General features: G+C 41.3%; 1 protein-coding gene across 1 annotated transcript; it reads right to left on the reverse strand.

Annotated features, from left to right (window-relative positions):
* Nucleotides 1-4,363: 4,363 nt before the first annotated feature.
* On the reverse strand, nucleotides 4,364-14,665 carry scp2b (sterol carrier protein 2b). Its single transcript, XM_034234920.1, has 5 exons — nucleotides 14,532-14,665; nucleotides 13,465-13,555; nucleotides 12,651-12,780; nucleotides 12,205-12,284; nucleotides 4,364-5,052 (listed from the first exon to the last, which is right to left on the reverse strand). The coding sequence occupies exons 1-5, from the start codon at nucleotides 14,552-14,554 to the stop codon at nucleotides 4,957-4,959; spliced, it is 420 nt and encodes a 139-aa protein (XP_034090811.1). The 5' UTR covers nucleotides 14,555-14,665; the 3' UTR covers nucleotides 4,364-4,956.
* Nucleotides 14,666-26,659: the final 11,994 nt, after the last annotated feature.

The following is a 26,659-nucleotide window of genomic DNA, read 5'->3' on the forward strand; positions in this document are numbered from 1 at the left end:
ATGTCGATGAGCATTCGGGCTGTGAATAAACAACTTGTGTTTTACTTTTAGGCTGTCTGAAGGTATGGACAGCTATCAAAGCTACTATAGATCACATTAAGAACGATGTACAAATGAAAGTCGGACACAAATATATAATTTAAATGATTTATTCAAGTTTGCAATATTTTGAACAGGCATCCACACAGTCACCTACTTTGTAATGTTCGATACCTCCCTGTAAGCGTCACGATATCCACCTCTGACCCACAACCTCACATACGAGTACTGAATGTGCATCAAAGTGATCTTAGGAAGGCAGATATAGCAAAAGATGAACGTAAACGACAAACGAGGCGATCGACATGGTAAGTCAACAATGGGTCCTCAATGTACACGCCCCGGATTCCTATGACGAAAATAATAGAATATCGCCAGTTGTCATGACTCAAGTTATACTGCAACACCGGGTCTGATTATACCTCATCAGGAGCAGTCTTTCAAAACGTTTATCTGAGAGTCTGTTTCTTGCCGCTCCGCTCCCCCTATCCATCGAACTTTAAATTTCGGCAACGTCAAGGCAGCCAATAAAGCTTCACTGCTCTCCAACACCGGTGCGAATCGCGTCTTGATAGCCTAGGACAAAATTATATAGAAGAAATAAGCCTAGTTTTCAGACACACGACTCACTAGAGCTCTATCAGGGGAGGCATAATGCATTTATTTTAAGAATATTTATTAAGAAATGTCCGTTAATGGATAGGCATATACATACATGATGTATATGCCTAGGCTACTAACTTTCAGATAGGCTATTAAGAATCGGCTTACCTGTAATTACACCCGGTAGGTTTGCTGTCATCCTCGACAGTCCATTTTGGAGAGCCAGTGTCCTGGACATCAGGGTCTCCAGGGTTGGTAGAAGACTACCATAGTAGCAGTTGTCTTCCCCTTGCAATATATCCAGTGCTACTGTCAGGGGTTTCAAAACACTGCAGTATTCCTTTAGGAATAGATGTTCGCGCTCTGTCGGGGCTCTGATGTCCAGTCTAGTACAAAGCGTATTCAAATCTTGGGCCGGGATGTCACTGATGCGGGACAGGGCATCGTGGAAGGAATTCCACCTTGTTGATGTAGGCACAATCATTTCAAGAGAAAACTGTCCTTCTGTGGTCCCAAGCAACTCTTCCACATCTGTGAAAACTACACCTTGCTCGTCGTTATCCTCCTCCTCGTTAGGCTCAGGGGGTGCATACATCTTGAAAGCTTTAACAAAATTAGACCCGTTGTCTGTAACGGTGGCGGTGATCCTATGTGAAAGGCCAAATGCTGAGTGAATCTGTTCCATTTCAAAGCCTATAACATCATATGTATGCCTCCCCTTTATTCTTTTGCATGCGATGGCAGCTTTCTCACGTTTAAAGTTGCATGGATTGATCCAGTGCACAGTGATTCCCAAAAAGCTTCTGTTATGACTTCTCCATATATCCGCAGTGGTTGACAGATACGGCAAACTCTCAAACGTTTTCTTTAATTCACTCTCCATTTTCAGATAGCATTCATCCAGATAGCCAGTGAACGTTTTACGATCTGACCATGGGCGCCTGTCTCCTGTTATCGGTATATTGCTAAATATCTTTCTGAAAGTGGGAGATTCAACAGTATTGATGGGCAACATTTCTTCGACGATGAACGAAGCTACAAGTTTGTCCAACTCTTGTTTAGATAGGAGAAACTGAAGTTTTAGCTGCTTTGGGCTTTGACTCGAAATATCATTTCCCCGGGGATCTTGAGCTACTAGCTTCATGCTAGCATGTTTTCCTTTCAAATGCTTGGTGAGGTTGGCAGTTGAGTTAACGGCAGTGGACAAAAGTTTCTGGCCAGGGCACAACGTACACCTTACACTCACATTTTTCCCCTTAGTTTCAACAAGTTTGAAGTAATGGGAATACCTCCATCCCTCGAATGTTAGCGTTGGCTGCGCCTGCTTCTCGCTTGCCATCACTGCTCTTCAGTCTTCATGCCACCACCAGCGGCCAGCCTCTATCACGTACAGTGTGGAATGAGAGCTCGTGCCTAATGCGTAAGCACGCAGCTGAGTAGGCAGTGTCACTGTCACTCGTCCCTGGGAAAAGTAACGTTGCGGCGAATTGAAGAAGAAACTACGTTACCAAATGTTCCGTAGTAGAGCGTTACACTACTTTTTACCCGGAAAAAGTTGTTACGTTACACCCAACACCCAACACTGTTGTTGAGTAAATAACAGTGTGTGGTTTAGAAAATAATACAAAATTAGAAGGAAAAAACGATGAAACAATACAGATTTCAGTTTTCTGAGCCCTACTCTCCCCAAAACTGACGGCAACAAAAGTCCTACATTATTCAATTAAAATAAAGAAGTAAAAACAATAAGTGTGGCTTGATATTGAGTAAGAAAAAGATTGATACACGCTGTGAGAATAGATCTGCGGAGAGCATTTCGCCGCGACCCCAACTGGTCTATTACCAACCATCAGGGAGCTCTATGCAAGTCAATGGGACTTGCTGTTAGTTGAAACTCGACGCTAAAGGCCCCCCCCTTGCGTTGGAAAGTGACGACAGGGACCCTGACATAACGTCAACATAGGCCGAGTTGGGAGTGAGAATGTGTTGATTTTGGAAGTAACATGGTCTATGTTTACATTAGCAAGCATCGCTAACATTCAGAGCTAACAATGTACTGGAGAGAGTATGTGAAAAGAAGCAGGAAATAAAAAGGTACTCACCTTGGAGTAAACCCATGACAGAAAAAGCATTTGTGCTCCATACTGTTTCAGAAATAATCCTTGATGTGGTTTGGAACATAATACGGCGTTTAATCACGGCAGCATTTAGCTGAGTATCTGGGTAGAATTCTCCTGCATGAGCTCTCGCCTCGGCTCTCGTTTTTCGCGTTGTTTTTTTAAAGCTACGGACCCAGAATCTGCACTTCTCTAACAGGGCTGCAATAGAGGGGTATGAGGCATGACTAGAATGGGTGATCTGTTTGGTATTTTGAGCAAAACATTTCATAGACATGTTTTTTTATATATCCGAGACCTATAATATATGCCTGAAAATAGTATAATAGGAGACCTTTAAATAAAGGATCTGAATACTATTTCCACCACTGATCCGCCCTACAGTCCAAGATTTGGATCCGCTCCAGTGGCCCTTGCTTCACCTTTCCACTAACTTTCCCGAGCAAGCTAGTAATTGTCAAATCAAATCCGTTTTTTTTATATACATTTATATAGGAGGGGAGGCGTGTGGTGCAGTGGGTTGTGAGTTGGTATTCGGATCAGGAGGTCACAGGTTCAAACCCCACTGCAGTCAGCATGTCGTTGTGTCCCTGGGCAAGACACTTCACCCCAAATTGCTCCTGTGGGGATTGCCCACAGTATTGAGTATGTAAGTCGCTTTGGATAAAAGCGTCTAACAAGTAACATGTAATGTAATGTAATATAGCCCAATTTCACATTTCTCTTAGGAGGCTTTACCGAGTACAGCATATGTCACCTTCTGTCTTTAGCCAAGGAAAAACTGCCAAATAAAAACAGGGAAAAAACTGTTAGAAACCCTGGATAAGCATCAGAGAAGGGATCTGCAGTGGCCACAACGGTGGCAAACATCTCCATGAGGCCAAAGCGCTGCAAATCAAAAAACATGAATGTGCTGAAACCTCCACCGATTTGACAACACATGCGCAGCATTTAGAAAAACGTTCACCAACTTGACAAAACATATTCAGCAAAGCAAAAAGGCAGCATAAACGAAATGCTGAAACTACAAAAAGTTGACAAACTGTCACTGTAAGCCTGTTTCATAATTGTAAGTGTTTTGTCAGTATATTTGGATTAGCTTCTTTAGCTATCTAGCAAGCTTACAATAGATCTATAATAATAAACAGCAGGAATCATGGCATTTCATTGTTAAAATGAGCCAATAAAACGTACATTTTAGGTACATTTCCAGGGACAGTTGGCCAACTTTATAATCCCTGAACGTCAACAAGCGTTCCGGTCCAGCTGTGTGCGTCACTTTGTTGTGTCCCTGTTTCTGTTGTGGTTTCAGCTTTTTGCAGCTTTTTTTTTTTTCCAGCGTTCCAACTGCAGCGTGTCTCTCCTAATGTAGCAAGGTTGCACATGTCGGCCACCGTAGGGACGCCTCTCCCAGGACAGACAGACGTGCAGTTGTTATATATATAAAGAAAAAGAAGATGGAACTTATGGATGTCCAAAATCCCCCTGGTTTTCCTGTAATCCTGCTGACAACAGAACACATATCCTTCTTGGTGGTAGTTATAAAGCAATGGGAAGGGTTTATGCTAAATACAATACTGGCTTACAAAAACAGACCACCCAAATGGATGTTGCAGCAAAGGCAAATGTGTTTATTAGAAATATTTTCCATACATTAATGATAGTACAACAGAAAATGACAAGCCCCTCTGTTAAAAGTTTGGGTGGCCACGATGAAAAACATTTCTGTTTGTTGGCTAAAAACTTTAAGGGCAAACTGCAAGTTCGAGACGAGGAAGCACTTAGACTGTTGTGGTCATGATTGAGGAAAATTACATCTACTCAAATAATTTCCAGACATAATACACTCAAAGGTAGATTTAATTAGCGGCAGAAATCGATGTTATTAAAAACTGGACATAAACAGAATTAGTATCTATACAAGTGCACCTGTCTCTACTCTGGTGTATTGAATTACATGAGAGGGACATTATTAGAGAATGAATTATCTGTCCATCTATCTTACGCTCCAGTTATATTGGCAGGGCTGCTGGCTAATCCCCCGCTCGGTCAGGGAGGTCACTAGAAGGGAAAGTGGTTCTGCCCTGTGATGAGAAGCTTTACGGACCTTTAACATCGATCTGAAACGCGTCAGACTTGCTGTTAAATTCTTCGTGGGTTAACTCAGTGATCAGAGGTGTGGTGACGCGGCTCTCCTCTACAGTTTGGCTTTGGCTGGCTGCAGCTGCAGGCTCTGGAGCTTCATGGCCATGCCCATGTTCCCTGTGATCTTCAGCTTGCCCTGGAAAAACGCCTGTGAATTAGAGAAGGGGGGAAAAACGTCACAAATCTGAATCAGGAGTGCTGTTCGGCCTGTGCGGGAGAGAACTACATGCTGCTAGATTCACGAGTTACCGTGAGAGATTAACTTCACCCAGGGAAAGTGGGGCAATGGCAACAACAGCTTATGAAATGTCAGGAGTGCGTGGCACAGAGTCAGAGGAGGGAGTGTTTGTGGAGTGGAGTGACGGAGGAAACAATTTGACAGAGGTGGGAGAAGTATACAGATCATGTACTTCAGTAAAAGTAGAAGTATCACAGTGTGGGAATACTCTGTTACAAGTAAAAGCCCTGCAATCAAAATGTTACTCAAGTAAAAGTACAAAAGTATTAGAATCTGAATATACTTATGGCGCATTTCCACTACAGCGCGGAGCTCGCTTTAAGCGTGCCGAGCCGTGCGGGGCCGTTTTTGGTTGCGTTTCCACTTGGCGTAGTACTATTTCACAGTTTTTCTGGCCCCATAAAATCGAGGTTCTTTCCAGGCCAACAACCAGGCTGAGTCGGGCTGAGCATGCTAAACTATAGAGAGAATCGCTGCCAAGGGAGCTACAACTACAACAAGATGAACACATTTGACCGTGATTTAATTGTAATACACGTTTCAAAATGATGCCGAAGTAACAACAAACTGATACCGGTTAGTAAAAACCATGAATTAATGCTTTGACAAGTCTGCAGGCGAAAACCTTTTAAAATGCGTGTTTTCTAAATGGAGATTGGCTAAGCTAACGCAGTATATGCTCCGACCGTCCACACTCACAACAACGGCCTATACAGACATAAATAAACCAGCGACTGTATTCGCCATGACACAGACAGTCTGTGGTTTGTACTTGTTTAACTTTTGTCAAGTTTCTGAACAGATATGAAGAGCTGTGAGCTCTGAGGGCTGACAGCTAACGGCTGTGTTGTTTTTCTGGGGCTCTCATTGAAGATGACGTCACGGCTCCCGCCTACACTATACTTACTATAGATACTGCCCATACTGCCCCAGCTACTAAACTGTAATGGGAATGCGCCATAAAGTGAGCCAGTCCTAACAAGGCCTAACGAGGCCTAGCCATACCGAGCGAGGCCATGTAGTGGAAATGCGCCATTAGAGTACTCATTATGCAGAATGGCCCATTTCACAATCATATATATTATATGTTTTGATTATAATTATTGATGTATTTATATTTATAATATATAAGGTGGAACTAATTTTATTTACTTAATATACTGCTTGGTAGCTTTTGAATGTTACTCCAGATGTTACTAATGTCGTATTAGATTTGATCATATTGTTTATCATTAATCTGCAAAGTAACTAAAGGTACTAGAGAAATGTAGTGGAGTAAAAGTACAATATTTACCTCTGAATTGTAGCAGAGTAGAAGTTCAAAGTAACATAAAATGGAAATACTCAAGTAAAGTACCTCAAAATTGTACTGTAATTGAGTAAATGTACACCACTGCAATTGAACACTCCGAGTGAGCAGAGAAATACTAACCCTTGCCCCTCATAGGAACATTGATCAATGTTCAGTTACTTTGATGGTGTTAATGCATATCACATACATTCTAGCAAAGGTGTGCTTTTACTGCTATTTTGAAAATAAGTCTATAATACAGAGTAGCAAAAATGCAGACACCAGAAAGACCACTTAAGGCAGGAATCCTCAAAGTCCGGACTCCGGTCCGGATCCGGACCGAACCACAACTGTCTCTGGACTCTGAGCAAATTATACTTTTCATATGTATGATCTGTATTATCTGTGTTATCTGCGAGACATCGCCACAACGCAACGAGTCAAAATTCTCCGCTATGTCCACTGCAAACAGCGCTCTGTATGTCCGACTGTTCCACTGTCTGTGTGTGTCTGTCAACGCATTGGTCCAATCACATTCAGCATCCCGTCAGCGTTTTTTCCCCCCCTGGGACTCCCAGCAGCTGTTACTGAAGCCTTCCGAGTAAATCGCCAGAACGCCGATACCTCCTCATCACTCCACCGCTCCCATGTTTTTTTTGTGTTGCCATAAGTTATTCTCTCTCCGTTGGTGCGTGGGGCTAATGCTAATAATACTAATGCCAGCAAATACAATGGCGGCTGCACAAAACTTTTCAGAGTTTTACGGGGTGTGGTTTGCAATTCGCCCAGCTAATCGAAATTGTACTTTTTTCTCCCCAGGAGAGTACCACCTCTCTAGCAGGCACTAAAAATGGGGGTAAAAGTTCTCCGAACTAAGTACTCTTTTTGGTGTGAACGCAACATAAGGGGTACTAACGGAACTAAGCGGGAAAAGTACGGGGAAAAGTACTCCGGTGTGAATGCGCCAATTGAAATATGGCCCACAAATTAAACTTGTGCATGTCTTATATTGCACTTCTTAAACATATATGTGTTAATAAGCCCACATTTTCTAACAAATCTAAGTTTGAAAAGTAGTGAATTACATTGTTGAAGGCTTGGACGCAAAGAGCTACTGTGCTGCCCTTTTTATAGACTTATCCAAGGCATTTGATACTGTGGACCATAGCATTCTATGCCAGAAGTTATCTCATATAGGCCTGTCTGACCTGTCTGGCTGTTGATTGGTTTGCAAACTATCTTTCAAATCGCAAGCAATGTGTAAAATTCAGCGGTCTCTCCTCAAGCTTTCTTAATGTGCCCAGAGGCGGTCCTCAAGGTTCGGTCTTGGGACCGACCCTTTTTACTATTTATATAAATGATGTGGGTCAAAGTATGGATGCCTCTGTACATCTATATGCAGATGATACTGTTGTGTACTGTTGTGCTAGCACTGTTGCCACATTTGAACGTCTGCAGTCTGCTTTTGACACTTTTCAGTCACATCTGTTCCACCTTAGGTTGGTGTTAAATTCAGATAAGACAAAAGTCATGTTGTTTTCCAATAAGAAAAAGTTACCAACTGTTCTTCCCTGCATCATGTCTGCACAGCATAACCCCATTGAAGCTGTTAAAACCTACAGATACTTAGGCATCACTATAAATGAAAATCTCTGCTTTCAAACCACATATTGACAATCTCTTAAAGGTAGGGTAGGTAAGAATGGAGAAACCATCTCGAGTGCGCTAGAATTTGAAAGTACGCAGCCGAAAAAAATCTGCCCCTTCCTTCAGACTTCCTTACAGAGCCCCTCCTCCAACACACACCAACGCGCACATGACCAATGAGGGCACGAGATAAGTTAAGTTATATAAGGCCATCCAGTTATTTTAGCCGGGCCGGCTCAGATGATTGGTCGTGCTTTTTACAGCGCCACGGCTTCCACAGATGAAATATTTGTGTGTATTTATTGTCAAAGCCTTTAATGTATTCATTGCTGGGATGTGAAGAGCATTCCATGGAATATAACAAAAAGTGTTTCTGAAGTGAATTACCTACCCTACCTTTAAGGAAATTGAAATTAAAACTGGGATCCTTTTTTAGAAATAAGGCCTGCTTCTCCACAAGTGCGAGGAAACGGCTTGTAGCTGCCACATTTGTGCCGCTCTTGGACTACGGGGATGTTGTGTACATGAACGCCTCAGCTCACTCCCTTCATCTGCTGGACGCTGTCTACCATGGGGCTCTGAGGTTCATAACCAACTGTAAACCCCTCACACACCATTGCACACTGTACTCTTTAGTCAACTGGACATCATTATCAATGCGCAGATCACTGCACTGGTACAAACTCATCTATACCGCTATGCTTGGACTGCTGCCCCTCTACATATCCACTTACATATCACACAAACAGTACAGCTATAGACTACGATCTAAAAATTACATCACTCTGTCCGTCCCCTCAGTACGCAAGGTGCTTGGGAAAAAAGCCATATCATACTCTGCCCCCTCGACCTGGAACACACTTCAGCAGGAACTTAAGCTGACCAGTTTGATACCCATCACGGATTTTAAACTAATTTTAGACGGCCTCCGTGGGCGAGGCGGGCAAAGCCGGCGAGTCGAGCGGGAGGACGTTAGTGTCCACGACAGTGGCCGCGGGTAAAGTAATGTCCCCATGATCTGAACTGTTATTACCTGCAGTAGATGCAGTGTTTCTGCTGGCGATAAAGGCTGGTTGTTTTAACCATTTTCTGAGTTCCATCATTGACTGCTGTGTAAGCACCTTGCAGATGACGAACGCGCAGGGGCACAGGTCACGCGCACCTGACATAATAAGGTTATTTACCGTTTAAATTGACCAAATAAATGCAGCAGACAATGTTATTTAACCACAATTACAATTTATTTTATTTCAACTATATTATTATTATTATTATTATTACTACCATTATTATTATTATATATGTAATATTTTTCACTTTTAATGAAAACAATTTTTTTCACTTTTAATTCTTTTTTTCACTTTTAATTTTTCAAATGAGGGTGCATAACGACTCAATTGAGGGTGCAATGCACCCTTATGCACCCCCGTAGAACCGGGCCTGGTTTAGTGTCCTGTCTGTCTGTAACTTTGTGTGGTAGTGTTACCACTGAACAGGTCTCTCTTGAAAATGAGACCTTGTGTCTCAATGAGATTTTACACCTGTATAAATAAAGGCTACATTTAAAAATAAAAATAAAAAGTTGATAAGAAAAAAGCTCAATAATTTATTTACATAACATATATTTCATATTTCCTCTTATTATAAGCAATCTGAAGCTTCTGTTTTAAGGAATGAGCTACCAACTAAATAAATGAAACCCTAAGGAGAGCTGTGATGTAACCTATTTTTTTCTTTGTTTGATTTGTTAGAAAATGTGTGCTTATTAACACGTATATACATATATATATTCAAGAAGTACAATTTGGCCCGGGGCCGTAGTTTGGACTCTCAACACCTTCCAACTTCCCCTACCATTTCTGGCTCTCAACCAATGGTCTGAAAAGGCTAAAATCCCAAAGTTCCCTCCAGAGGGAGTTTCTATCCCATACATTCCCCTCCTTAAATGTCCCAATTTGATTTGTTTCCTTCTGGTACATAGTGACATCACTATGTAACGATTGCGCTTCTATTGGCTAGCGCACCAACACATTGTACATCTTAGGCTGGAATTCCACCTAAGAGGCGGGACATTTCAAAGCAGTTGACCAATCACAACAGAGCCGGCCAGCTAACCAATCAGAGCAGACTGGGCTCTGGTTTCAGACAGAGGGTGAAAAGAGGTGCTGCAGCACAGGCAGTGTGAGAAAAATTAAGAGCTTTCTGATCATTAAAGCACGGAGACATGACCCAGTAGAGACACACAATACAAATATGAACCTGAAAATTAGCATACCATTTCCTCTTTAATTAAATTCATTATTGCTGTTGGTTTTTCATGGGATTTGCGGACAGGCTTTTCCTTTAAGGACTACCGTTTCTACTAACATGTAAGAGAACTTTTGATGCGGAAACATCTGCTATTTGTTCTCTTTAAATCCTACTTTGAAGTTAGGCATGAAATAAAACTCTGTCATTAAATTGTCAGGTCTATTCGCCTACAAAGTTCTCTGGCAGTGAATTTGCACAATCAGCCAATAATGACACAGCTCAGTGTTTCCTCTTAATTTCACCAAGGCGCTAGCAGAATGTCCTGACAGAACTACATCCAACTGGCAAACTGTTTCACATGTTATGCAATGCAGGAAAAAAGTCTGCACACAGCTCAATTACTCCAAACACTAATAATATACTGATGTAATATAAAATAATATAAACGTCAGGAGTCAATAGCAATTGAGTTTTTATATTGTTGTATAAAATAAAACTCTTCCTTCATCTCTTTTGTTGAGTAAATAGGTTAAGTTGAGGTAAATGTATTTAGTTTATCTGTAGAAGATAGTATGTTTTCTAATAAAGTTAATTTGTAAATGGAAAACTGTGCACAAAACTGTGCACATGAGAGTATAGATGGATATATAAAGACCTCTTTACATCTTGGTTAATAATCAATACTGAATGTTAGAAATTAGGCTGCAGATGTACAAAGTCTCTTTTCACCCTCTGTCTGAAACCAGAGCCCAGTCTGCTCTGATTGGTTAGCTGTTCGGCTCTGTTGTGATTGGTCAACCGCTTAGAGATGTCCCGCCCTTTAGCCTATCACGTACAATGGGAAGGACCGAGTTTCATTGCAATATCACTATGTTACTGAAGTAAATAAACGATTCCAATGGAGGCGTTTCAGGCAGAGTGTGTGGGAGAGAAACTCCCTCTGGAGAAAACGCAGGGATTTCAGCCATTGCAGACCATTTATATGCAGAAAAAACCTATATAAAAGGAAAGGGAAAACCCCAAAAGCATGATAGGCCATCATTTTTTTACTGAAAAATAAGGTGTAATTTTCCTTAATTTTCTGTTAATGAGGTCAATAAATCCCAAAAAGGGCAGTGTGGGGGAAACTTATGTGTAGCAATGCAGGAGGAGTCACCGATTCAAAGGAGACACGGGGAGAGCTGGAGCTTTGATGGCAAACACTGACGGTGTATTTGGAGCTTCGGTCGGAGAATTCACAAGACATGTCACGGGCCACGGACTGACCACACGGTTGAGATGCCACAATCAATTCTGAAGAACTCTTCTGTAGCTCGAGGTTTTAACTAGTTCGGAGTGTAATAACCAACATTCTTTATCAGCGAGACTAAACTAATATGGACCCTGAATCCAACTAGAGCTGTCGTCCATAGAAAATAATGTGCGCCAGGGAACCTACGTTCCAGAGAAAAGAAGGGCTTCTAGATGTCCCTGAACAATAAACTATCTCATGTCAGCTTGTGCTCGGTCATAAGCTGGCAACAACAATGCGCCCAAGCTGCCCCTCCTTAAGAGAGATAGCAGCAATCTCTGCTGTGTGTGTGTGTGTGTGTGTGTGTGTGTGTGTGTGTGTGTGTGTGTGTGTGTGTGTGTGTGTGTGTGTGTGTGTGTGTGTGTGTGTGTGTGTGTGTGTTGTGTGTTGTGTGTTGACTGAAAAGGTGAATCACAGATTTGGGTGATTTAAAAACAGTCAAAACCCCAAAAATCCTAATAGGGCCCCTTTAATAAATGAAATACTGACGTGATAATACAAAAAATAAATTGTACAAGTGTGTGCCTTATCTGATAATCTGAACGATCAATACTATATACAAAAGAGTTTACTCAATACTCACAGTCTGAGGGTTCATCTTCCCCGTCATAAGGGACAACAGGTCTGTGTCTGACATGGAGATGGTGCAATCTGCTTTCTTAGCTGCAGGCAGAAACACATGTAAAAGTTAAAACACACACACACACACACACACACACACACACACACACACACACACACACACACACACACACACACACACACACACACACACACACACACACACACACACACACACACACACACACACACACACACACACACACGACCTTGAACTTTAGACTGGAATTCCACCTATTGTTGAATATTAACATGATTACATGTCAGTGTCAAGGCAGGGCAAGGCAAGGCAAGTTTATTTATATAGCACCTTTCAACATAAGGCAATTCAAAGTGCTTTACAAAAATGAAAGACATTAAGAAAATGGTATTTAAAAACGTCAGAGAGCCCTGATAGTGTTTTCCTACCTGTGTCGTTGTGGACGCAGCCTCTGCCGTTCTTCACGTCCACATACCAAACGGCCTCCTGACCATTGGGGCCGTCTTTTACCTTGAAGGCAAACACCCCCCCGATCTTCTTCACAAACTGCTCCCCTTCCTTATAAAAGAGAGTGAACAGACAGGCATTTGTAACAAGACAGGGGATCTTTAAATCAGCAGTCTACACAGATGATGTGTTTTAAGCTGAACAAATATTGTGTATATTTAGGATACTTAACAGCTGAATATGTATCACATAATAAAAGGTAGGGATATGACCCAAAATCTGCCTAAAGAACTGAGAATCCGAAAAATCCACTTTCCAACATTGACCTATGGGAATACAAAATGCAACAACATATTCTCACCACATGTATTTGCACTGCATCTAAAAAATGTGTCTGATCATTAGCCTGAGATATTAAACTCTAAACTAAAATCCATTCAGCTCTCAGGTTGCCTTTTCCTCATTGATGATGACACTTTATTACAGAAATAGCACCGCCATAGGACTCACGATGATTCTTGTATGATTGAGGTTGCAGAAAGTCAACTGCCTAAAAACAAAGACTCTTGAAAGAAAAGCATTGAGTCAAAATAACCTTGAATTTGTGTCTGCTTGTGTCTCCAAAATAGACATAAGGCGCAGAGCTGGAAACAATGTATATGACTTGGTGCAATGTATATGTGGTGGGCAACAAATTAAAGCAAACCTAGAGAGTGTCGGAGAACACATACCAAGGGATACAAATATAAAGCCACACAAGTCTGCCACAACTAACAACATTGTCTCCTATTTTACCTCCTGGAGCTTCTTGTTGATTTCCTGGAACACCACATGTGCCTTGAAGCCCTCCAGTCCGTCACTGGCACTGGTGTAAATGGCTTGAATCCTTGACAGAGACAAAAGGAAAGAAAGTCATAGGGTTAGCAACAAAAGAAAGTGATGAAACAACGGTAGAGAAATAAGGTTGAGGAAGACAACAAATGTTCACTGATATTTTTTAATACAGTCTTGTATTCTTAATAACTGTGTCTAGTCTTTGAATCACTTTAAAAACACATTTTTATAATAGTTTTTATGTAATGTTATCACTGTGCTATCATTTAATTTTCTTTAACTCTCTCTGTTTAAGTTCCTAGTTTGTAGTTCATTTAATTCGCTGTGTTTACTCAACCTTTTCAGTTTACATTAACGTTACTTTTGTTTGGAAAGGTGCTCTATTATATATTATATAAATAAAGTGTGTAATTATGTTTAGTGTTATTATTATATTTGTACCCAATCTGGTATATTTATTGCAGGGATCTCAGTGTGTGTTCACCTTTTTCAATGTCAAATTATGAGGTGTTATATCATGTCATCAACTCTGAGGTGACACACAAGTCCAGTCAATTATCACTTTCACAAAATGGATTACGGAGCATTAATAATGTCGCCTCCACAAAACAGCCACATCCTGCTAGCCATGGATGTATAAGGAGAACTGCTGCTAACCCAGGATGACACTATGTTAGCACCTGTTAGCTTGCTGAGGAGAAGCTATCACCGGACAACAAAGTAGCCGAAACCCGACTGTCACTGTGCTTTCATTCCACAAACTGCTATCGAGGAGGATATAATATCAGTATATTTCCGAGAATGTACGCACAGTTTTACGTGATTTAAAAAAAGGTTACATCGTTAGCTTATATGCTAGGTACTTTGTAACCAACGGCTAGCTATGCAGTAATACATCACAGTGCTAGAGTTCATTGACTTCATAGCTAATTCCTATGATGTTAACCGAGGACAACAAAGGTGACCTCAATAAGTGAGGGGTCACTTAACGTGTCAAAATGATATCCTACAATATTTAGTACTCTTACCTTCTTGTCTGTATTTCAGGCATTTTGCTATAACGTTAGGGAGACACACAGAGCCGCAGGAACGACAGCTAGCTTGCACTTTGCCTGTCTAGAGTGCAAACTACACTTCCGTGTTTCTTCCTCCTGTCACCGATCTTCAGACTCGATAAGTCGATGTCAGATAGATCAGTGAGTGTGGTACATTTTTTTTTTAAAACTCTAAATGTGATGTGATTAAAGCTGGAGTACTTCTCTGAAGGACAAAGCCTTGAACTTGTTGATAAACTACTTGATTTTGTTGAGCAGAAACGTTATTCATAAGTGCAAGTGTTTAAAGGTTAAGCCTCATGTCAACAGATGGGAGACTGAAAACAAAATCTCCGCAATATCACCTCAACACATGAAGGACAATAACAACCTGAAAACGGCTTTCAATATTGGATGTATTAATCTTGCTTGAAAGGACCCTCTCCTTTTGTTGAATCAAACATTTATTATTTGAAGTATTGTTTTAATTTGATTCGTACTGTATCAACACCATTTCACTTTCTGGACCACATAATTGTGCCTTTAAGGTTTCTAACTGAATCCTGTAATAAAAACATAGTTTGAAATACATTGCTTTTTACATTATATTACGCACTAGTGGCCTTCTCAGTTAAAGTGTTTTATTTTATTTTTTAAATATAGGATTAGCATTGTTTTGCATTTGTAGCCATGCCACTTGAACTTACTTTCATAGCATAGACAACTAACATTTCTGCAAACCCTGCTGCTCTCTTTTTGTTGGATCTGTGGATGTTTCTAATCCTCACAAGAAGCAATTGGTTTCCATTCTCCTTTGGTATGTAATGGAGATCAATAAGACAAACTCTTGAAACTCTCTTGAGTTGTGCAATCCAGTGATTCTCAACATGGGGCCTCTCTGCAGAGGGTCCGTGAAGAGTTTTAAGATTTTCATGAACATTACATTTTTTACTAAATGCTTCATAGTTCAACAACTAAATTATGGACATTTTCAAATCTCAAATAGTTCATAGATCATTGTTCACTTTCAAATCTAACAAAATGGTATATTTTTTAATAACATTACCAGAATCTGTATACATTATTTGGCCTTTGTTTTCACTGGTAGGATAGGTACTGATGTAATTCCTGTGGTTATTTCAAAGCCATATAGATTCATCAGAGTTCTTGTAAATATATAAAAATAACTTCCTTCCTATGCACTGCAGTGTATGGCTGTGCGATTATGGCAAAAATCATAATCACGATTATTTGGGTCAATAATTGATATCGCGATTATTTTTGACGATTATTCATTGACCATTTATTGAACTTTAAAACAAATAATATTTTACCAATAAACAAGATCAACAAATATGTTGGAGCGCACTTCCAAAACCATATATTATTAATATGATAAATAAAAATAAATTAGACCAAAATAAATTAAATCAAATATGATGCAGTGCACTGTCACAACCTACTGAAAACTCCTTAACATATAGCCAACATTTTGGTAAAACATATTCAACATATTCCACTCAGTTAAACGTTGAAGGCTAGCCAACCGTCATGGTCCAGAAGTAACAGGAAATAAATGTTGAACTACAATTTAAGACCAAATAAAAATGTTTAGGCCACCATGACAAATGCTGGTAGGGCTGCTCATCTCATCTCTTAAAGATTTTTTGCAAGAAACACCAGCCTGTTTACATGGTCTGGTTTCAGAGATGAGTGCAGGCAGGTGACGATATAGAGAGGCGAAGTCCCTCCCCTTCCGAAAGCCTCCATGGGACCCCGGAAGCGGAAACTTATACATTGAAGTCAATGGAGAGAGAAAGGTTATCTTTTGATCCCGTTTGAATTGTGCCACGAATGACACATATGATGTTTGTCAATTTAAAAGAACATTTTGCAAGTCAAAAAAATAAAAATGTGTCGTAAAACTGTGAAGTTACACATTTTTTCGTGTGAAACCGCTCAGTGAACTACAGGTCTCTCGTCTCGCACAATACGCGTCACCAACATAAAGATGGCCGTCACGTTAGCACATTTTACCACATTTTTTCAGAATGAGAATAAAAGTATTTTACGAGGTGAAAATCACTACAAGTCTGGGCACGTTGAGAGCTGTACCTATATGAAAGGGGAGTTAGTCGGTTCTGTAAGAGCCAGCATGCGGGACCGGCTTTACAAGGTTTCGGTGAGTAATATGAGTGCAATGTGTAACGTTAATGTCAGCTAGCTAACATTAGCTAACAAGGTACACTAACGTGTTTTGTTTTAGCAACTAGTTTTCTCCTTAAGAACTTCGTGGTCTCTGTATGCTGTGGATAACATTAGTGTTCACAAGAACAAGGTACACTCCCGTGTTTTGTTTTAGTTGCTCTTCAGATTGAAGCGGCCAGTTTTATATCGACTATACTGTATGTGTGATCTCCTTTTTCTCGTTGTGTCATTTGAGTTTATTTGCTGTGTGTCGATTCAAGGATTTTGGTTATCTAGTCACAGCTGTGTGTGACTCCCTCTGGTACACCGGTATGTGTTTTCCTAATGTAGAGAGCATTGATTAATTAATAAACTACACACTGAGTCTAGATCCTGACCAAATCCTTTTTTATTGTTGATCAAATGTTTTTCAAAACTGTATTCATACACATTTAGAAAAATACAATGTACAATCACAACCAATACAACACAAATTACAAAAAATACAGAAAAAACAAACAATAACAACAGACAAGAGGACAAAACTATGGAAAAATAAACCCTCCCACCCCCAGATCCGGACCATCCTTGTATTATTGCTCATTCAATCTATTATAGCATGCTAACAAATGGTACTTACTTTATTTTTACAGATCTGCATGGGAGACGATGGCACGATGCAGAGCGCTGTCTGTGATTGTGCACAGGAGATGTACAAATGCAGCCACGCTGCAGCATTGGCAATATTTGCCATGTGGCAGATCAGCTCCACAGATGTTGAGTGCCAGTGGAGGAAGCCTGGCACTTCCAAAGTAGTCCAGCCGGTGTCTCAACTTTACCAACAGCGAGAGGAGACATACAACCCACTGGCCAGAGACATCGCCAACTGTCAACTGGGGGGTTGTAAACGAGGCCGAAGGGGTGAAGGCTTTTGTGGAGGCCTATCAAGTGACAGTGTTCGAATCGAGTCTGGTCTCTTTGTGAGTGAGTCGGGTGTTCTGGGAGCATCACCCGATGGACTTGTGCAGCCATCTGCCCTGCTGGAGGTGAAGTGTCCACACAGCCAGAGGAACATGACCATCATGGAGGCAGTCCAGTTACCATCCTTCTGTCTCCGTGAGGGTGGGTCATATATTCTCAAGGAGAATCACCCATACTGGCACCAGGTCCAAGGGCAGCTGCACATCACAGACCGGAGTCTCTGCTACTTTGTTGTGTGGACCACGAAGGAGGCGATCATCATCCCCATCCCCAAAGACCCTGCATGGCATGGAAATCTCCTCCTCCTGGAACAATTCTACACCCAGCATATGCTCCCTGTGTTGGCCAGTAGAGAGGAGGACATTTCAATAAACATACTCTTAACACCCTCGGACTCTGCGTTGTGTTTCGTATGTGTGATGGGGTGTTATGCAGAGGGGAGGAAAACAGGACACAGCAGATTGGGATTGTGGTGGAGATGCTGAGCAGTTATTTAATTGTTGCATGTAATTATTATTATACTGCGTGCTTCTTAGTTATTCCATCTTTTGCTGTAACATGGATCTGTATGTAACTCTATATTTACTTGTTATCTAACACACTTCCTTCTACATCATACACCATCATTATACATGATGGTGTATATAGGATATATATATTTGTATACATATCTGTAAATTGTATAATTTTATTTAAACGTCTTTTTGATCTCTCAAACTGAGTAAGATTGACAATAAAGTTGACTTTGAAAAATATATATATTCTTTATGAAAATAGTTGACTGTTGTCAAATGAATCCAAATGAAACGTTGGACTGAACTACAACTACGCCTTTAAATCTCTACGGACTGTTTTTCAGTGGGATGGCAAGTTCCTATCTTTAAACATTTATTAGTTTTTTCTCAGAACAGATTGGATTTTCTGAAGTTAATTTAACTTTGCCGACCATGTAAGGTCATCATTAAAAGGTACAATCAATTTGTTTAGGGTTGACTAAAATAATGAAAAACATTCATTTGGATAATTTACTGACAGAATAAGAAACTCAATGATGCTCTACTCACCTGTTCCCTTTTTATAAAGTGAAACAGTTGAAACGATAGATTTTAGTAAACTTAAAAACAACCTTCTCCAAAAGCTATCAAGGAATATACCGAATACTTGTTTTAGAACTTTATTACATATTTTTATATAAATAGTTTGAATGATCCATAATTGACAGAAGCTTGTGTTTACACTGACCTGTTACTCATATATTAATGTCTTTGTAACTTCAGTAAACCACTACCTCACTAATTTCTTTCATTCATCACGGTTCAGTAAACTAAGTGATACATGAACCAGTTTAATCATTATAATAACGTAGGATTGCAACTCTTTGAAAATGTATGTGGCTCTTAAAAGAGCTGTTGTGTTTGGGTGTGCTGGTCTCAGGTCAGTCTAAGCCCTCTCTCCGCGGATGCGGCGGGCCAGCTGGATGTCCTTGGGCATGATGGGGACCCTCTTTGCTTGGTTCATCTTACTGGGGGGCAGCTACATGGATGTCGGTGCAGTCCACAATCATTGCGCAGTTGAAGGCAGAATTAATTTATTATTGACTCCGAATGAAGCACAACTTCATGTCATACAATGCAATGACTTTATTTGTAATTGTGTAAAAAAATATGAGCATTGATTAGCAAGCAGGACCTGCAGGAACAGAGAATGGTGATGGAGCTGGGAAGAGAGAAGAATAAAGAAAACAGATCAACTTTATTATCGGATATTAAAAATTCAATTTCAAAACAAGTTGCCGCTCCTACAGTTTTCTAGTATGTAAAGATGATTTCACATGACCTATGCAAAATATCACACTCAATACATGTGTGTCTCTGGGGGGTGCATTGTGCCTTTGATGTATATAAATAATATACCATAACCAAATACTATTACGTACAGTGGAAATCAGGTTGCCAGAGCAGGTCAGTGTGCATGTTCCTCAACGTCTCAGCAGTTACAGGTGAGGTAAAGAAAATAAAAGAGAAAAAGGTCAGTAACAACACTTAGTTTAAAGTAACAACACTTAGTTTAAAGTAACAACACTTTGAATAATTATCTCTTCTAACAATTTTCTCTCAATAAGCACACAACGACTGTCTTTCCAACAAACAGATTGTCATCACAATGAAACACGTCCAGAAGAATGACATGCAAAGCTCCATGCCTGCCTTCGACTCTCCCTGAACTGCTTCCTTAGCACCCGGTGGAGGGCGCAGTAGGCTACTCTTCAAAAGTTTCACGAAATACTTACCATCATGTTTGGTTACTGTTTAACATTTTGGTTTACTTCATGTAATAAAATAATAACTTCATGGTAAGGCTACTAAAAATGACAAGGCTAAGTAATGTAATGCTAACTAACGTGCTCGCTACTCGTCGCTACTAGCTAGGTAGCTAACTTGACTATGTTCCATGCACAACATGTATATTACCTATGATATTACCTGATATGTCTGATCCAGCGACTCCTGGTCCTTTCATCAGACGGGAATCGATAGAAGGAGCAAGTGGTATGATCACTTTTATGACTACAACCTGGTACAAAGCACACAGGCATCTTGTAAAAGTGAATTTATTTTTAGCGATCTATAATTTATTGGAGGGAATAAATCAGTTATGAGATCTTCTTCGCTTTAATTACGAGTCTTATTATAAATCACCGAGCATGCCTGTGACATCACTTACGCGACCCAGAATGGGATTTGGGATTTGTAGTCTTTGTAGTAGCGTATTTTTCATAGTCTTATATTTCAGCAGTTTTACGACAAAATGTGACTTTTTTGACATGGAAATGATTGTTTAAGATTGACAAACATCATATGTGTAGTTCGTGGCACAATTCAAACGGGATCAAAAGATACGTGTTCTCTCTCCATTGAATTCAATGTAAATTTTTCGCTTCCGGGGTCCCATGGTCCGGAAGTAGATGGGCGTGACTTCGCCTCTCCATTGCCACCTGTACTGAAGACCCTTAGCCACGCCCCGACACATGGAGTGACGCCGGCCAATCACAAAGCTTTGATGCGTTCAAGTGCATTATTCTGGCACAGGAAGATTATGTTACAGGACATAAAACAGAATATTGTTGTTCTATTTTTAGACACATCTCGCGATCGACTGGTTGGGCACCCCTGGGCTAGACCATAGGTCTGTTGTGGTAGCAAAGTAGTCAGCTGAAGCCACATCTCTCTCAACTTCCCCACGGCATTTGTCATATAGTGCAGGCAGCGCAGACCTGCTGAAATAATACCGAGACGGCATCGCGTAACGCTTGTCCAACGTGTTGACAAGTTGCTTAAAGCCCAGGTTGCTAACAGTGCTAACTGGGCACATATCTTTAGCGATGTGAAATGTAATGGCACCTGTAATATCTCTGTGTCTCTGCGAGCTCGTCGCGTAGGCCGTTGCTCTGTACAATGCGTCCTGAATCGATGACTGTGATGATGTGGTGGATGAAGTCGAGCGGGCATCTGCTTTTTGTTGTATTACTGCCCGGTCGTATTGCACTTTGTGGTTGTATTTCAGATGATTAAAGAGATTGGTTGTGTTAGCGTGTGGTGCAGGGTTCGAGTTATAAACTGAGCTCTATGGGGGTCTTTAAAACTAACGCATGCCTGCGCCTGCACGCGCGCACGTGCAGGCGCGCACGCACACAGGCATAGATTGCGCAATAATGTATTGCGCACCTTGGAGGTGCAGACTCCAACTGATGGTATATATTGCACACCCTTGAGAGTATACAATTAGTGTCTGATGTGTTAGGGCTTCAAAGATAATTACAAAATCACAAAAACTCAGGAACTCTGTACTTGTGGAGCGTCACAAACAGCGCCTCCGTTTATTAGGTTTTACTCTCTCTCCACAACTTCAGGACAGACTGCGCATGCTCAAACACATGAACTCATACACACAATCAATAACAACGTAAGAGCTATACAAATTAAAGAAAATACAAAAATGAGCTCTCACAGATAAAACGAGAGAGAGAGACTGACTTCACTTTACGTGGTCCAACAAACAAACACACACACACGCACACACAGACACACACGCACCTTTACGCAGATAAAATAGCCCAAAGTGGTGTTTTCAGCAGGCTGTGGTCGCGGTCCTGGAACCCATGATGTGGAAGTCCGATGTCCTTTATATCCACGATTGGATGAATGGGAAAGGGTCAAATTTGTTGATAGGAGGCCCATTTAAGTCCACAAACAACAATGCGTTGAGGCTTCTGGCTCGCAGCCGGTTCCTGGTCTTGCAGCCGGTTCCTGGTCTTGCAGTCGGTTCCTGGTCTTGCAGCCGGTTCCTGGTCTTGCAGTCGGTTCCTGGTCTTGCAGTCGGTTCCTGGTCTTGCAGTCGGTGTCATTGCATGCCGAAAAGCCCCTCTCGCACTCTGCAGATGTCGGAAGAACAGTGTTGCTCGCCACTATCATTCTTTTCAAGGTTTTACCCTGATGTTCCTTGCCTTGTTGTTGAAGTTTCCAGTCTCTGAACTCACTGACAGCTTCAGTTGCGGACTCTCCGAGAAGTTTAGCAAACTTCCCCACCTCCCTTTCTCCAAACAGAACAAGCTCTGTCCTCTCATTTGGCCAGAAGTGCTGATCCAGAGGCTTCAACATAGTTACCAGCTCACTATCGGGGAGACGCCTGGTGAGATTATCAAGGATTGACTGGTAAAATTGGGACTTCTTTACTTTAGGTTGAGTTTCTCTAATATCAACCCCTTTGAACTAGCCGCTTGTTATGCCCGCTTTGACTTTTAGTTCAGTTTTCCCATCGTTGTCCTTCATGGCAGAGAGCACCTCGATCGTCTGATCTATGTAGCGGCTTGCATCAACCAGGGACGTGTCGCGTTTCTGTAGTTTCAGGGAGAGACTTTGTAATTCACGTAACACGTCTTTCATTGTCGCTAAATCAGTGAGGAATCCAGTGGATGTCAGATGCTTTAGTAAACCAGTGTACTTGGCTTTCTCTGCACCGGAACGTGAGCCATCTTCACTAGCAGATTTAAAGTGATGTGCTAACACTGGGAAGTCCTTCAGCACAGCTTTGACAGTGTTGTAACTGCTGGAAACCCATCTAATTGTAAAGACTTGTCCGATTTTCAGAATCTGCATGTTCAGTTCCGCAGCCGCTTCCTCTAACTCCCTGGCGTTTTTCGTGGAGTGGTGGTAAAGAGAATAGAGTTTAGCGAGGACAAACTCTAAATGATTACAGCCTGCCACAGCCTTCAATGAATCATTCACCGTTAATTCCAAACGATGAGCTAGACAATGAACTGCCTGAAGATGAGGGAAATCCTTTTTCAGCCTGGCTATGAGTCCAGTCTGTCTCCCGGTTAGCACGGCAGCACCGTCTGTGGCTATGCTAATTAGGTTTTTACGAAGAAACTCTTCATCCATTCCCCCGCCTGGAGGCTGTTTTTCAGTGCGCTACACAGCGACTCTGCATCAGTGCCCTGGTCCAGTTCAACAATGTCAAAATACACATTGTCCATATCTCCATTCCCAGTGACATCGCACCTGACATAAATAATCATGTATGCGCGTCCATGAATTGTGCTTTCGTCTAGCGTTAGACTAATACGGGAATCAAGTGATTTGATATTAGAAATACATTTCTTTTTCATCTCTTGTGCAATGTGCTCCACAATCTGGGCACATGAATGATCGGATCTGTGAGCAGGGCCGACTGTCGCACCATTCATCTCATTAAGTTTCATAATGGGTTTCAATTTTGTATAAGGCAACCTTTCTTTAGCTACAGTATAGGCTGCCCTGAACGAACTAGCTGTCTCATTAAACAGGCTGGAGCTGAGTTCTGCAACTTTCTTCGGAAGCACTTGTTTTAGTTTGATCTCCGCTATTTCAACAGCTCGTTTATGAGCAATAGAGTCGCGGTGTATGTAAAAAAATAAAAATCCGCAACTGCTTCTGCACAGGGCTACTCACAGTCCCATTGATCCAGGCATCCGCCAAGTGCGTTCCATATTTTTTCTCCGAAAGTAAGAGAGTCTTGGCTTCCTTACAGACGAGGCATCCAAGACCACCCTCCTTTGAAAACAGCCAGGTGTTTCTTTCTTTCCAGGATCTCCACTGATTGTGTCCCCAGTTAAGTGGCGGTCCTTCTGTAGCAGTACCTCCTGCCTCCTCATGCCGCTCCGCTTCGGAACTTTCTTCGTGTGTGCAGGTGGTCCCACATTCAACAGCATCAGGTCCGCTAGCAAAGACCGCATCCTCCGTAGCTGCAAGGTTAGTGCTAGCTGTCACGCTAGCAGGTGCATTTTGGTTGTCAAAAGCTGTTTTTTGTTTCTTTGTGAGAAAACCAAAACTAGTCAGGCTTGTAGACCCCGTCGGCAGCAGTGGCCTTTTTTTGGGCGGCATAGTACTCGTCTGCTAGCCTACGGTACTCGTAGTATGTGTGTATATTGTAAATATATTTGAATGTATGTTGATATAACGGTTCATTCTTCGGGCGCGCGCAGCACGTTCACAGCCTCACAGGCATAGATTGCGCAATATTTTATTGCGCACCTTAGAGGTGAAGTGCAGGCATATTGTCATTCAAGAGAGAATACGATGCGTAGTTCTTTTGGAAAACATTGTTTTGTTTGCCTATTTACCTCGTTAACGTAAATAATACTCATTATATTGAAAAATGCATTATTTGTGATCAAAATAATGGTTGTTGGTAATGTATATTAGCGACCCCCACAGATGTTTGATTTCATTGGGTCCGTGGGAGCTCAGGCACCTCCTTATGGGAGCTCAGCTCCCATTGGCTCCCACGTAACTCGAACCCTGGTGTGGTGCCAACACAACCTGGTAACAAATCCTGCACTGTACTTTATTTTGCTCCACGTCGGACTCCTGAAAGCCAAAGTACTTGCAAATAGTGGAAATAGTTTTGACCCTTCTTTTTAACGAGTTGCTGCTCTTGTTCTGACATCTTCGCTTGCGCTGAACACTCACAACACATGTCACTCCCACGTGGCCGAGTGGGCTTTTAGGGAGGGGCGAAAGCGCATCCAGCAAAAAAATCGTATTTTGTCAATTATGCTGTTTTCATAATCGTCGCAAGCCATAATCGTAATCGCGATTAAAATACGATTAATTGCACAGCCCTACTGCAGTGTACAATATTTTCCACAGTTTTATAGTATAGCTATATGGATATTTTCAAAAAGGTTTAAGTGAAAACGGGGGAGGGGTCTGTTGTGTTATATGCCTTTCAGAAAGTGGTGTAACCTGAGGTTGGCATGGCAATCCTTGCTGCCATCGTTCACATTTTTAAAAATTAGTGCTCACCCGAGCATGTTCTATCACATAAAACATTACAATCCATAACTGACACAGAAACAGGTAATGGTTAACTGTTACCACATGTTCCAACAATGTTCTGTCAGTTAAAGTATACAGACAGTCGTACTTGACTGACAAAATGTGAGGGAATACATATTCAACATTTCCATAACTAAAGTGAATTCCTCTCAACAGCCGCTCTATACAGTTTACATTTCCGATTGGATTCAAAAACTGAATATAAAATGAATAACTGCTGGATTTAATTCATTCAGACAGCCAGAGGCGAGACTGAATAATTGTGTTCTTTACTTTTGAAAGAGGATAGTTTGGTAAATGAGTGAAGGTAAAACGTCAGGAAATCTCATCAGTCTGCTGGGTTAGCTGGGATCAGAAAGTGAAGCCAGGCGAAGCTATTTGTAAGGGAAACTTCTGTGTAGCTATGCAGTGGGAGTCACCGACTCAGGAAGGAGACACTGTAGGAGCAGTAGCTTTGATGTCAAAACACTGATGATGTATTGGAGTTTCGGCCGGAGCATTCACATCACAAATCACAGCAGTCCCGGTGAGACTGCACGGGTGGGTTGTCACGTCAATTCTAAAGAACTCTACCTCAGACCCATGTATTTAACTAGTTCTGAGAACATCATCAAACTGCTGCATAACAAGATAAAATCATAACACCTCTATCAGCTGACGCCAACAGGCAGGAACATAAAATCATAACACCTCTATCAGCTGACGTCAACAGGCAGGAACATAGAATCCTAACACCTCTATCAGCTGACGTCAACAGGCAGGAACATAGAATCCTAACACCTCTATCAGCTGACGTCAACAGGCAGGAACATAGAATCCTAACACCTCTATCAGCTGACGCCAACAGGCAGGAACATAGAATCCTAACACCTCTATCAGCTGACGTCAACAGGCAGGAACAGGGAGACAGAACACTGAGAGCACAGCAGCTAAGGTTACGAGGTGCGTGTGCTCAGTCAGGACAGTTTGAACTGATAAACTGGGTCAAAGTTATGGGCCTTGGAAAATATTTCCACAACACTATTCTGTTATTATTTAATATTCTGTCTGCTCCTCTTTCTGTAGTCTAATATATGTGGCTTAATAAAGCTCTCAGTTTAGTGAATTTAGCTCTATAACAGCCACTAATCAGGAGAGGACTGCCCTCTGCTGGTCAGAAAACCTCATCATTATAATTAAAATAATATACTGCATCAGTAATAGAGGTTCACGGCCAGTCACCCATCAGTTTAAGTTTAAAGTATATCTGCACAATGCATTACAAATGTTATAACATGTTCTTACAAATCCGTTAAGACTCAATATAATAGTATTCACAGACTACATGCAACCCCAGCTGTTCAATGTGAATATGTTCGAATCCTATGAGTTCTTCATTGTTATGCCTGAAATGTAAAAGAAGCTCTTGCACAGTTATGTACGGAGCTCCTAAAGTGACATGGAAAAAATAAAAATAAAGAGAGAGAGAAAAAAAGAGTTGAGATAATGGTTTAAGAGACATTAAAAAAAAATGAGAAAAAAAAGGCAGGAAAACGGATTAGTTTCTCGTGTCCACGAGAAACTAATCCGTTTTCC

Source organism: Gymnodraco acuticeps, unplaced genomic scaffold (assembly GCF_902827175.1).
Source record: "Gymnodraco acuticeps unplaced genomic scaffold, fGymAcu1.1, whole genome shotgun sequence".
Lineage (NCBI taxonomy): Eukaryota > Metazoa > Chordata > Actinopteri > Perciformes > Bathydraconidae > Gymnodraco > Gymnodraco acuticeps.

Coding starts and splice junctions, on each gene's coding strand:
- scp2b (XM_034234920.1), bottom strand. CDS start 14,554: ATGCCTGAAATACAGACAAGAAG. Junction 12,781..13,464: donor TCAACAAGAAGCTCCAGGAG/GTAAAATAGGAG, acceptor CTCTTTTATAAG/GAAGGGGAGCAGTTTGTGAA. Junction 5,053..12,204: donor GGAAGATGAACCCTCAGACT/GTGAGTATTGAG, acceptor TCTAATTCACAG/GCGTTTTTCCAGGGCAAGCT.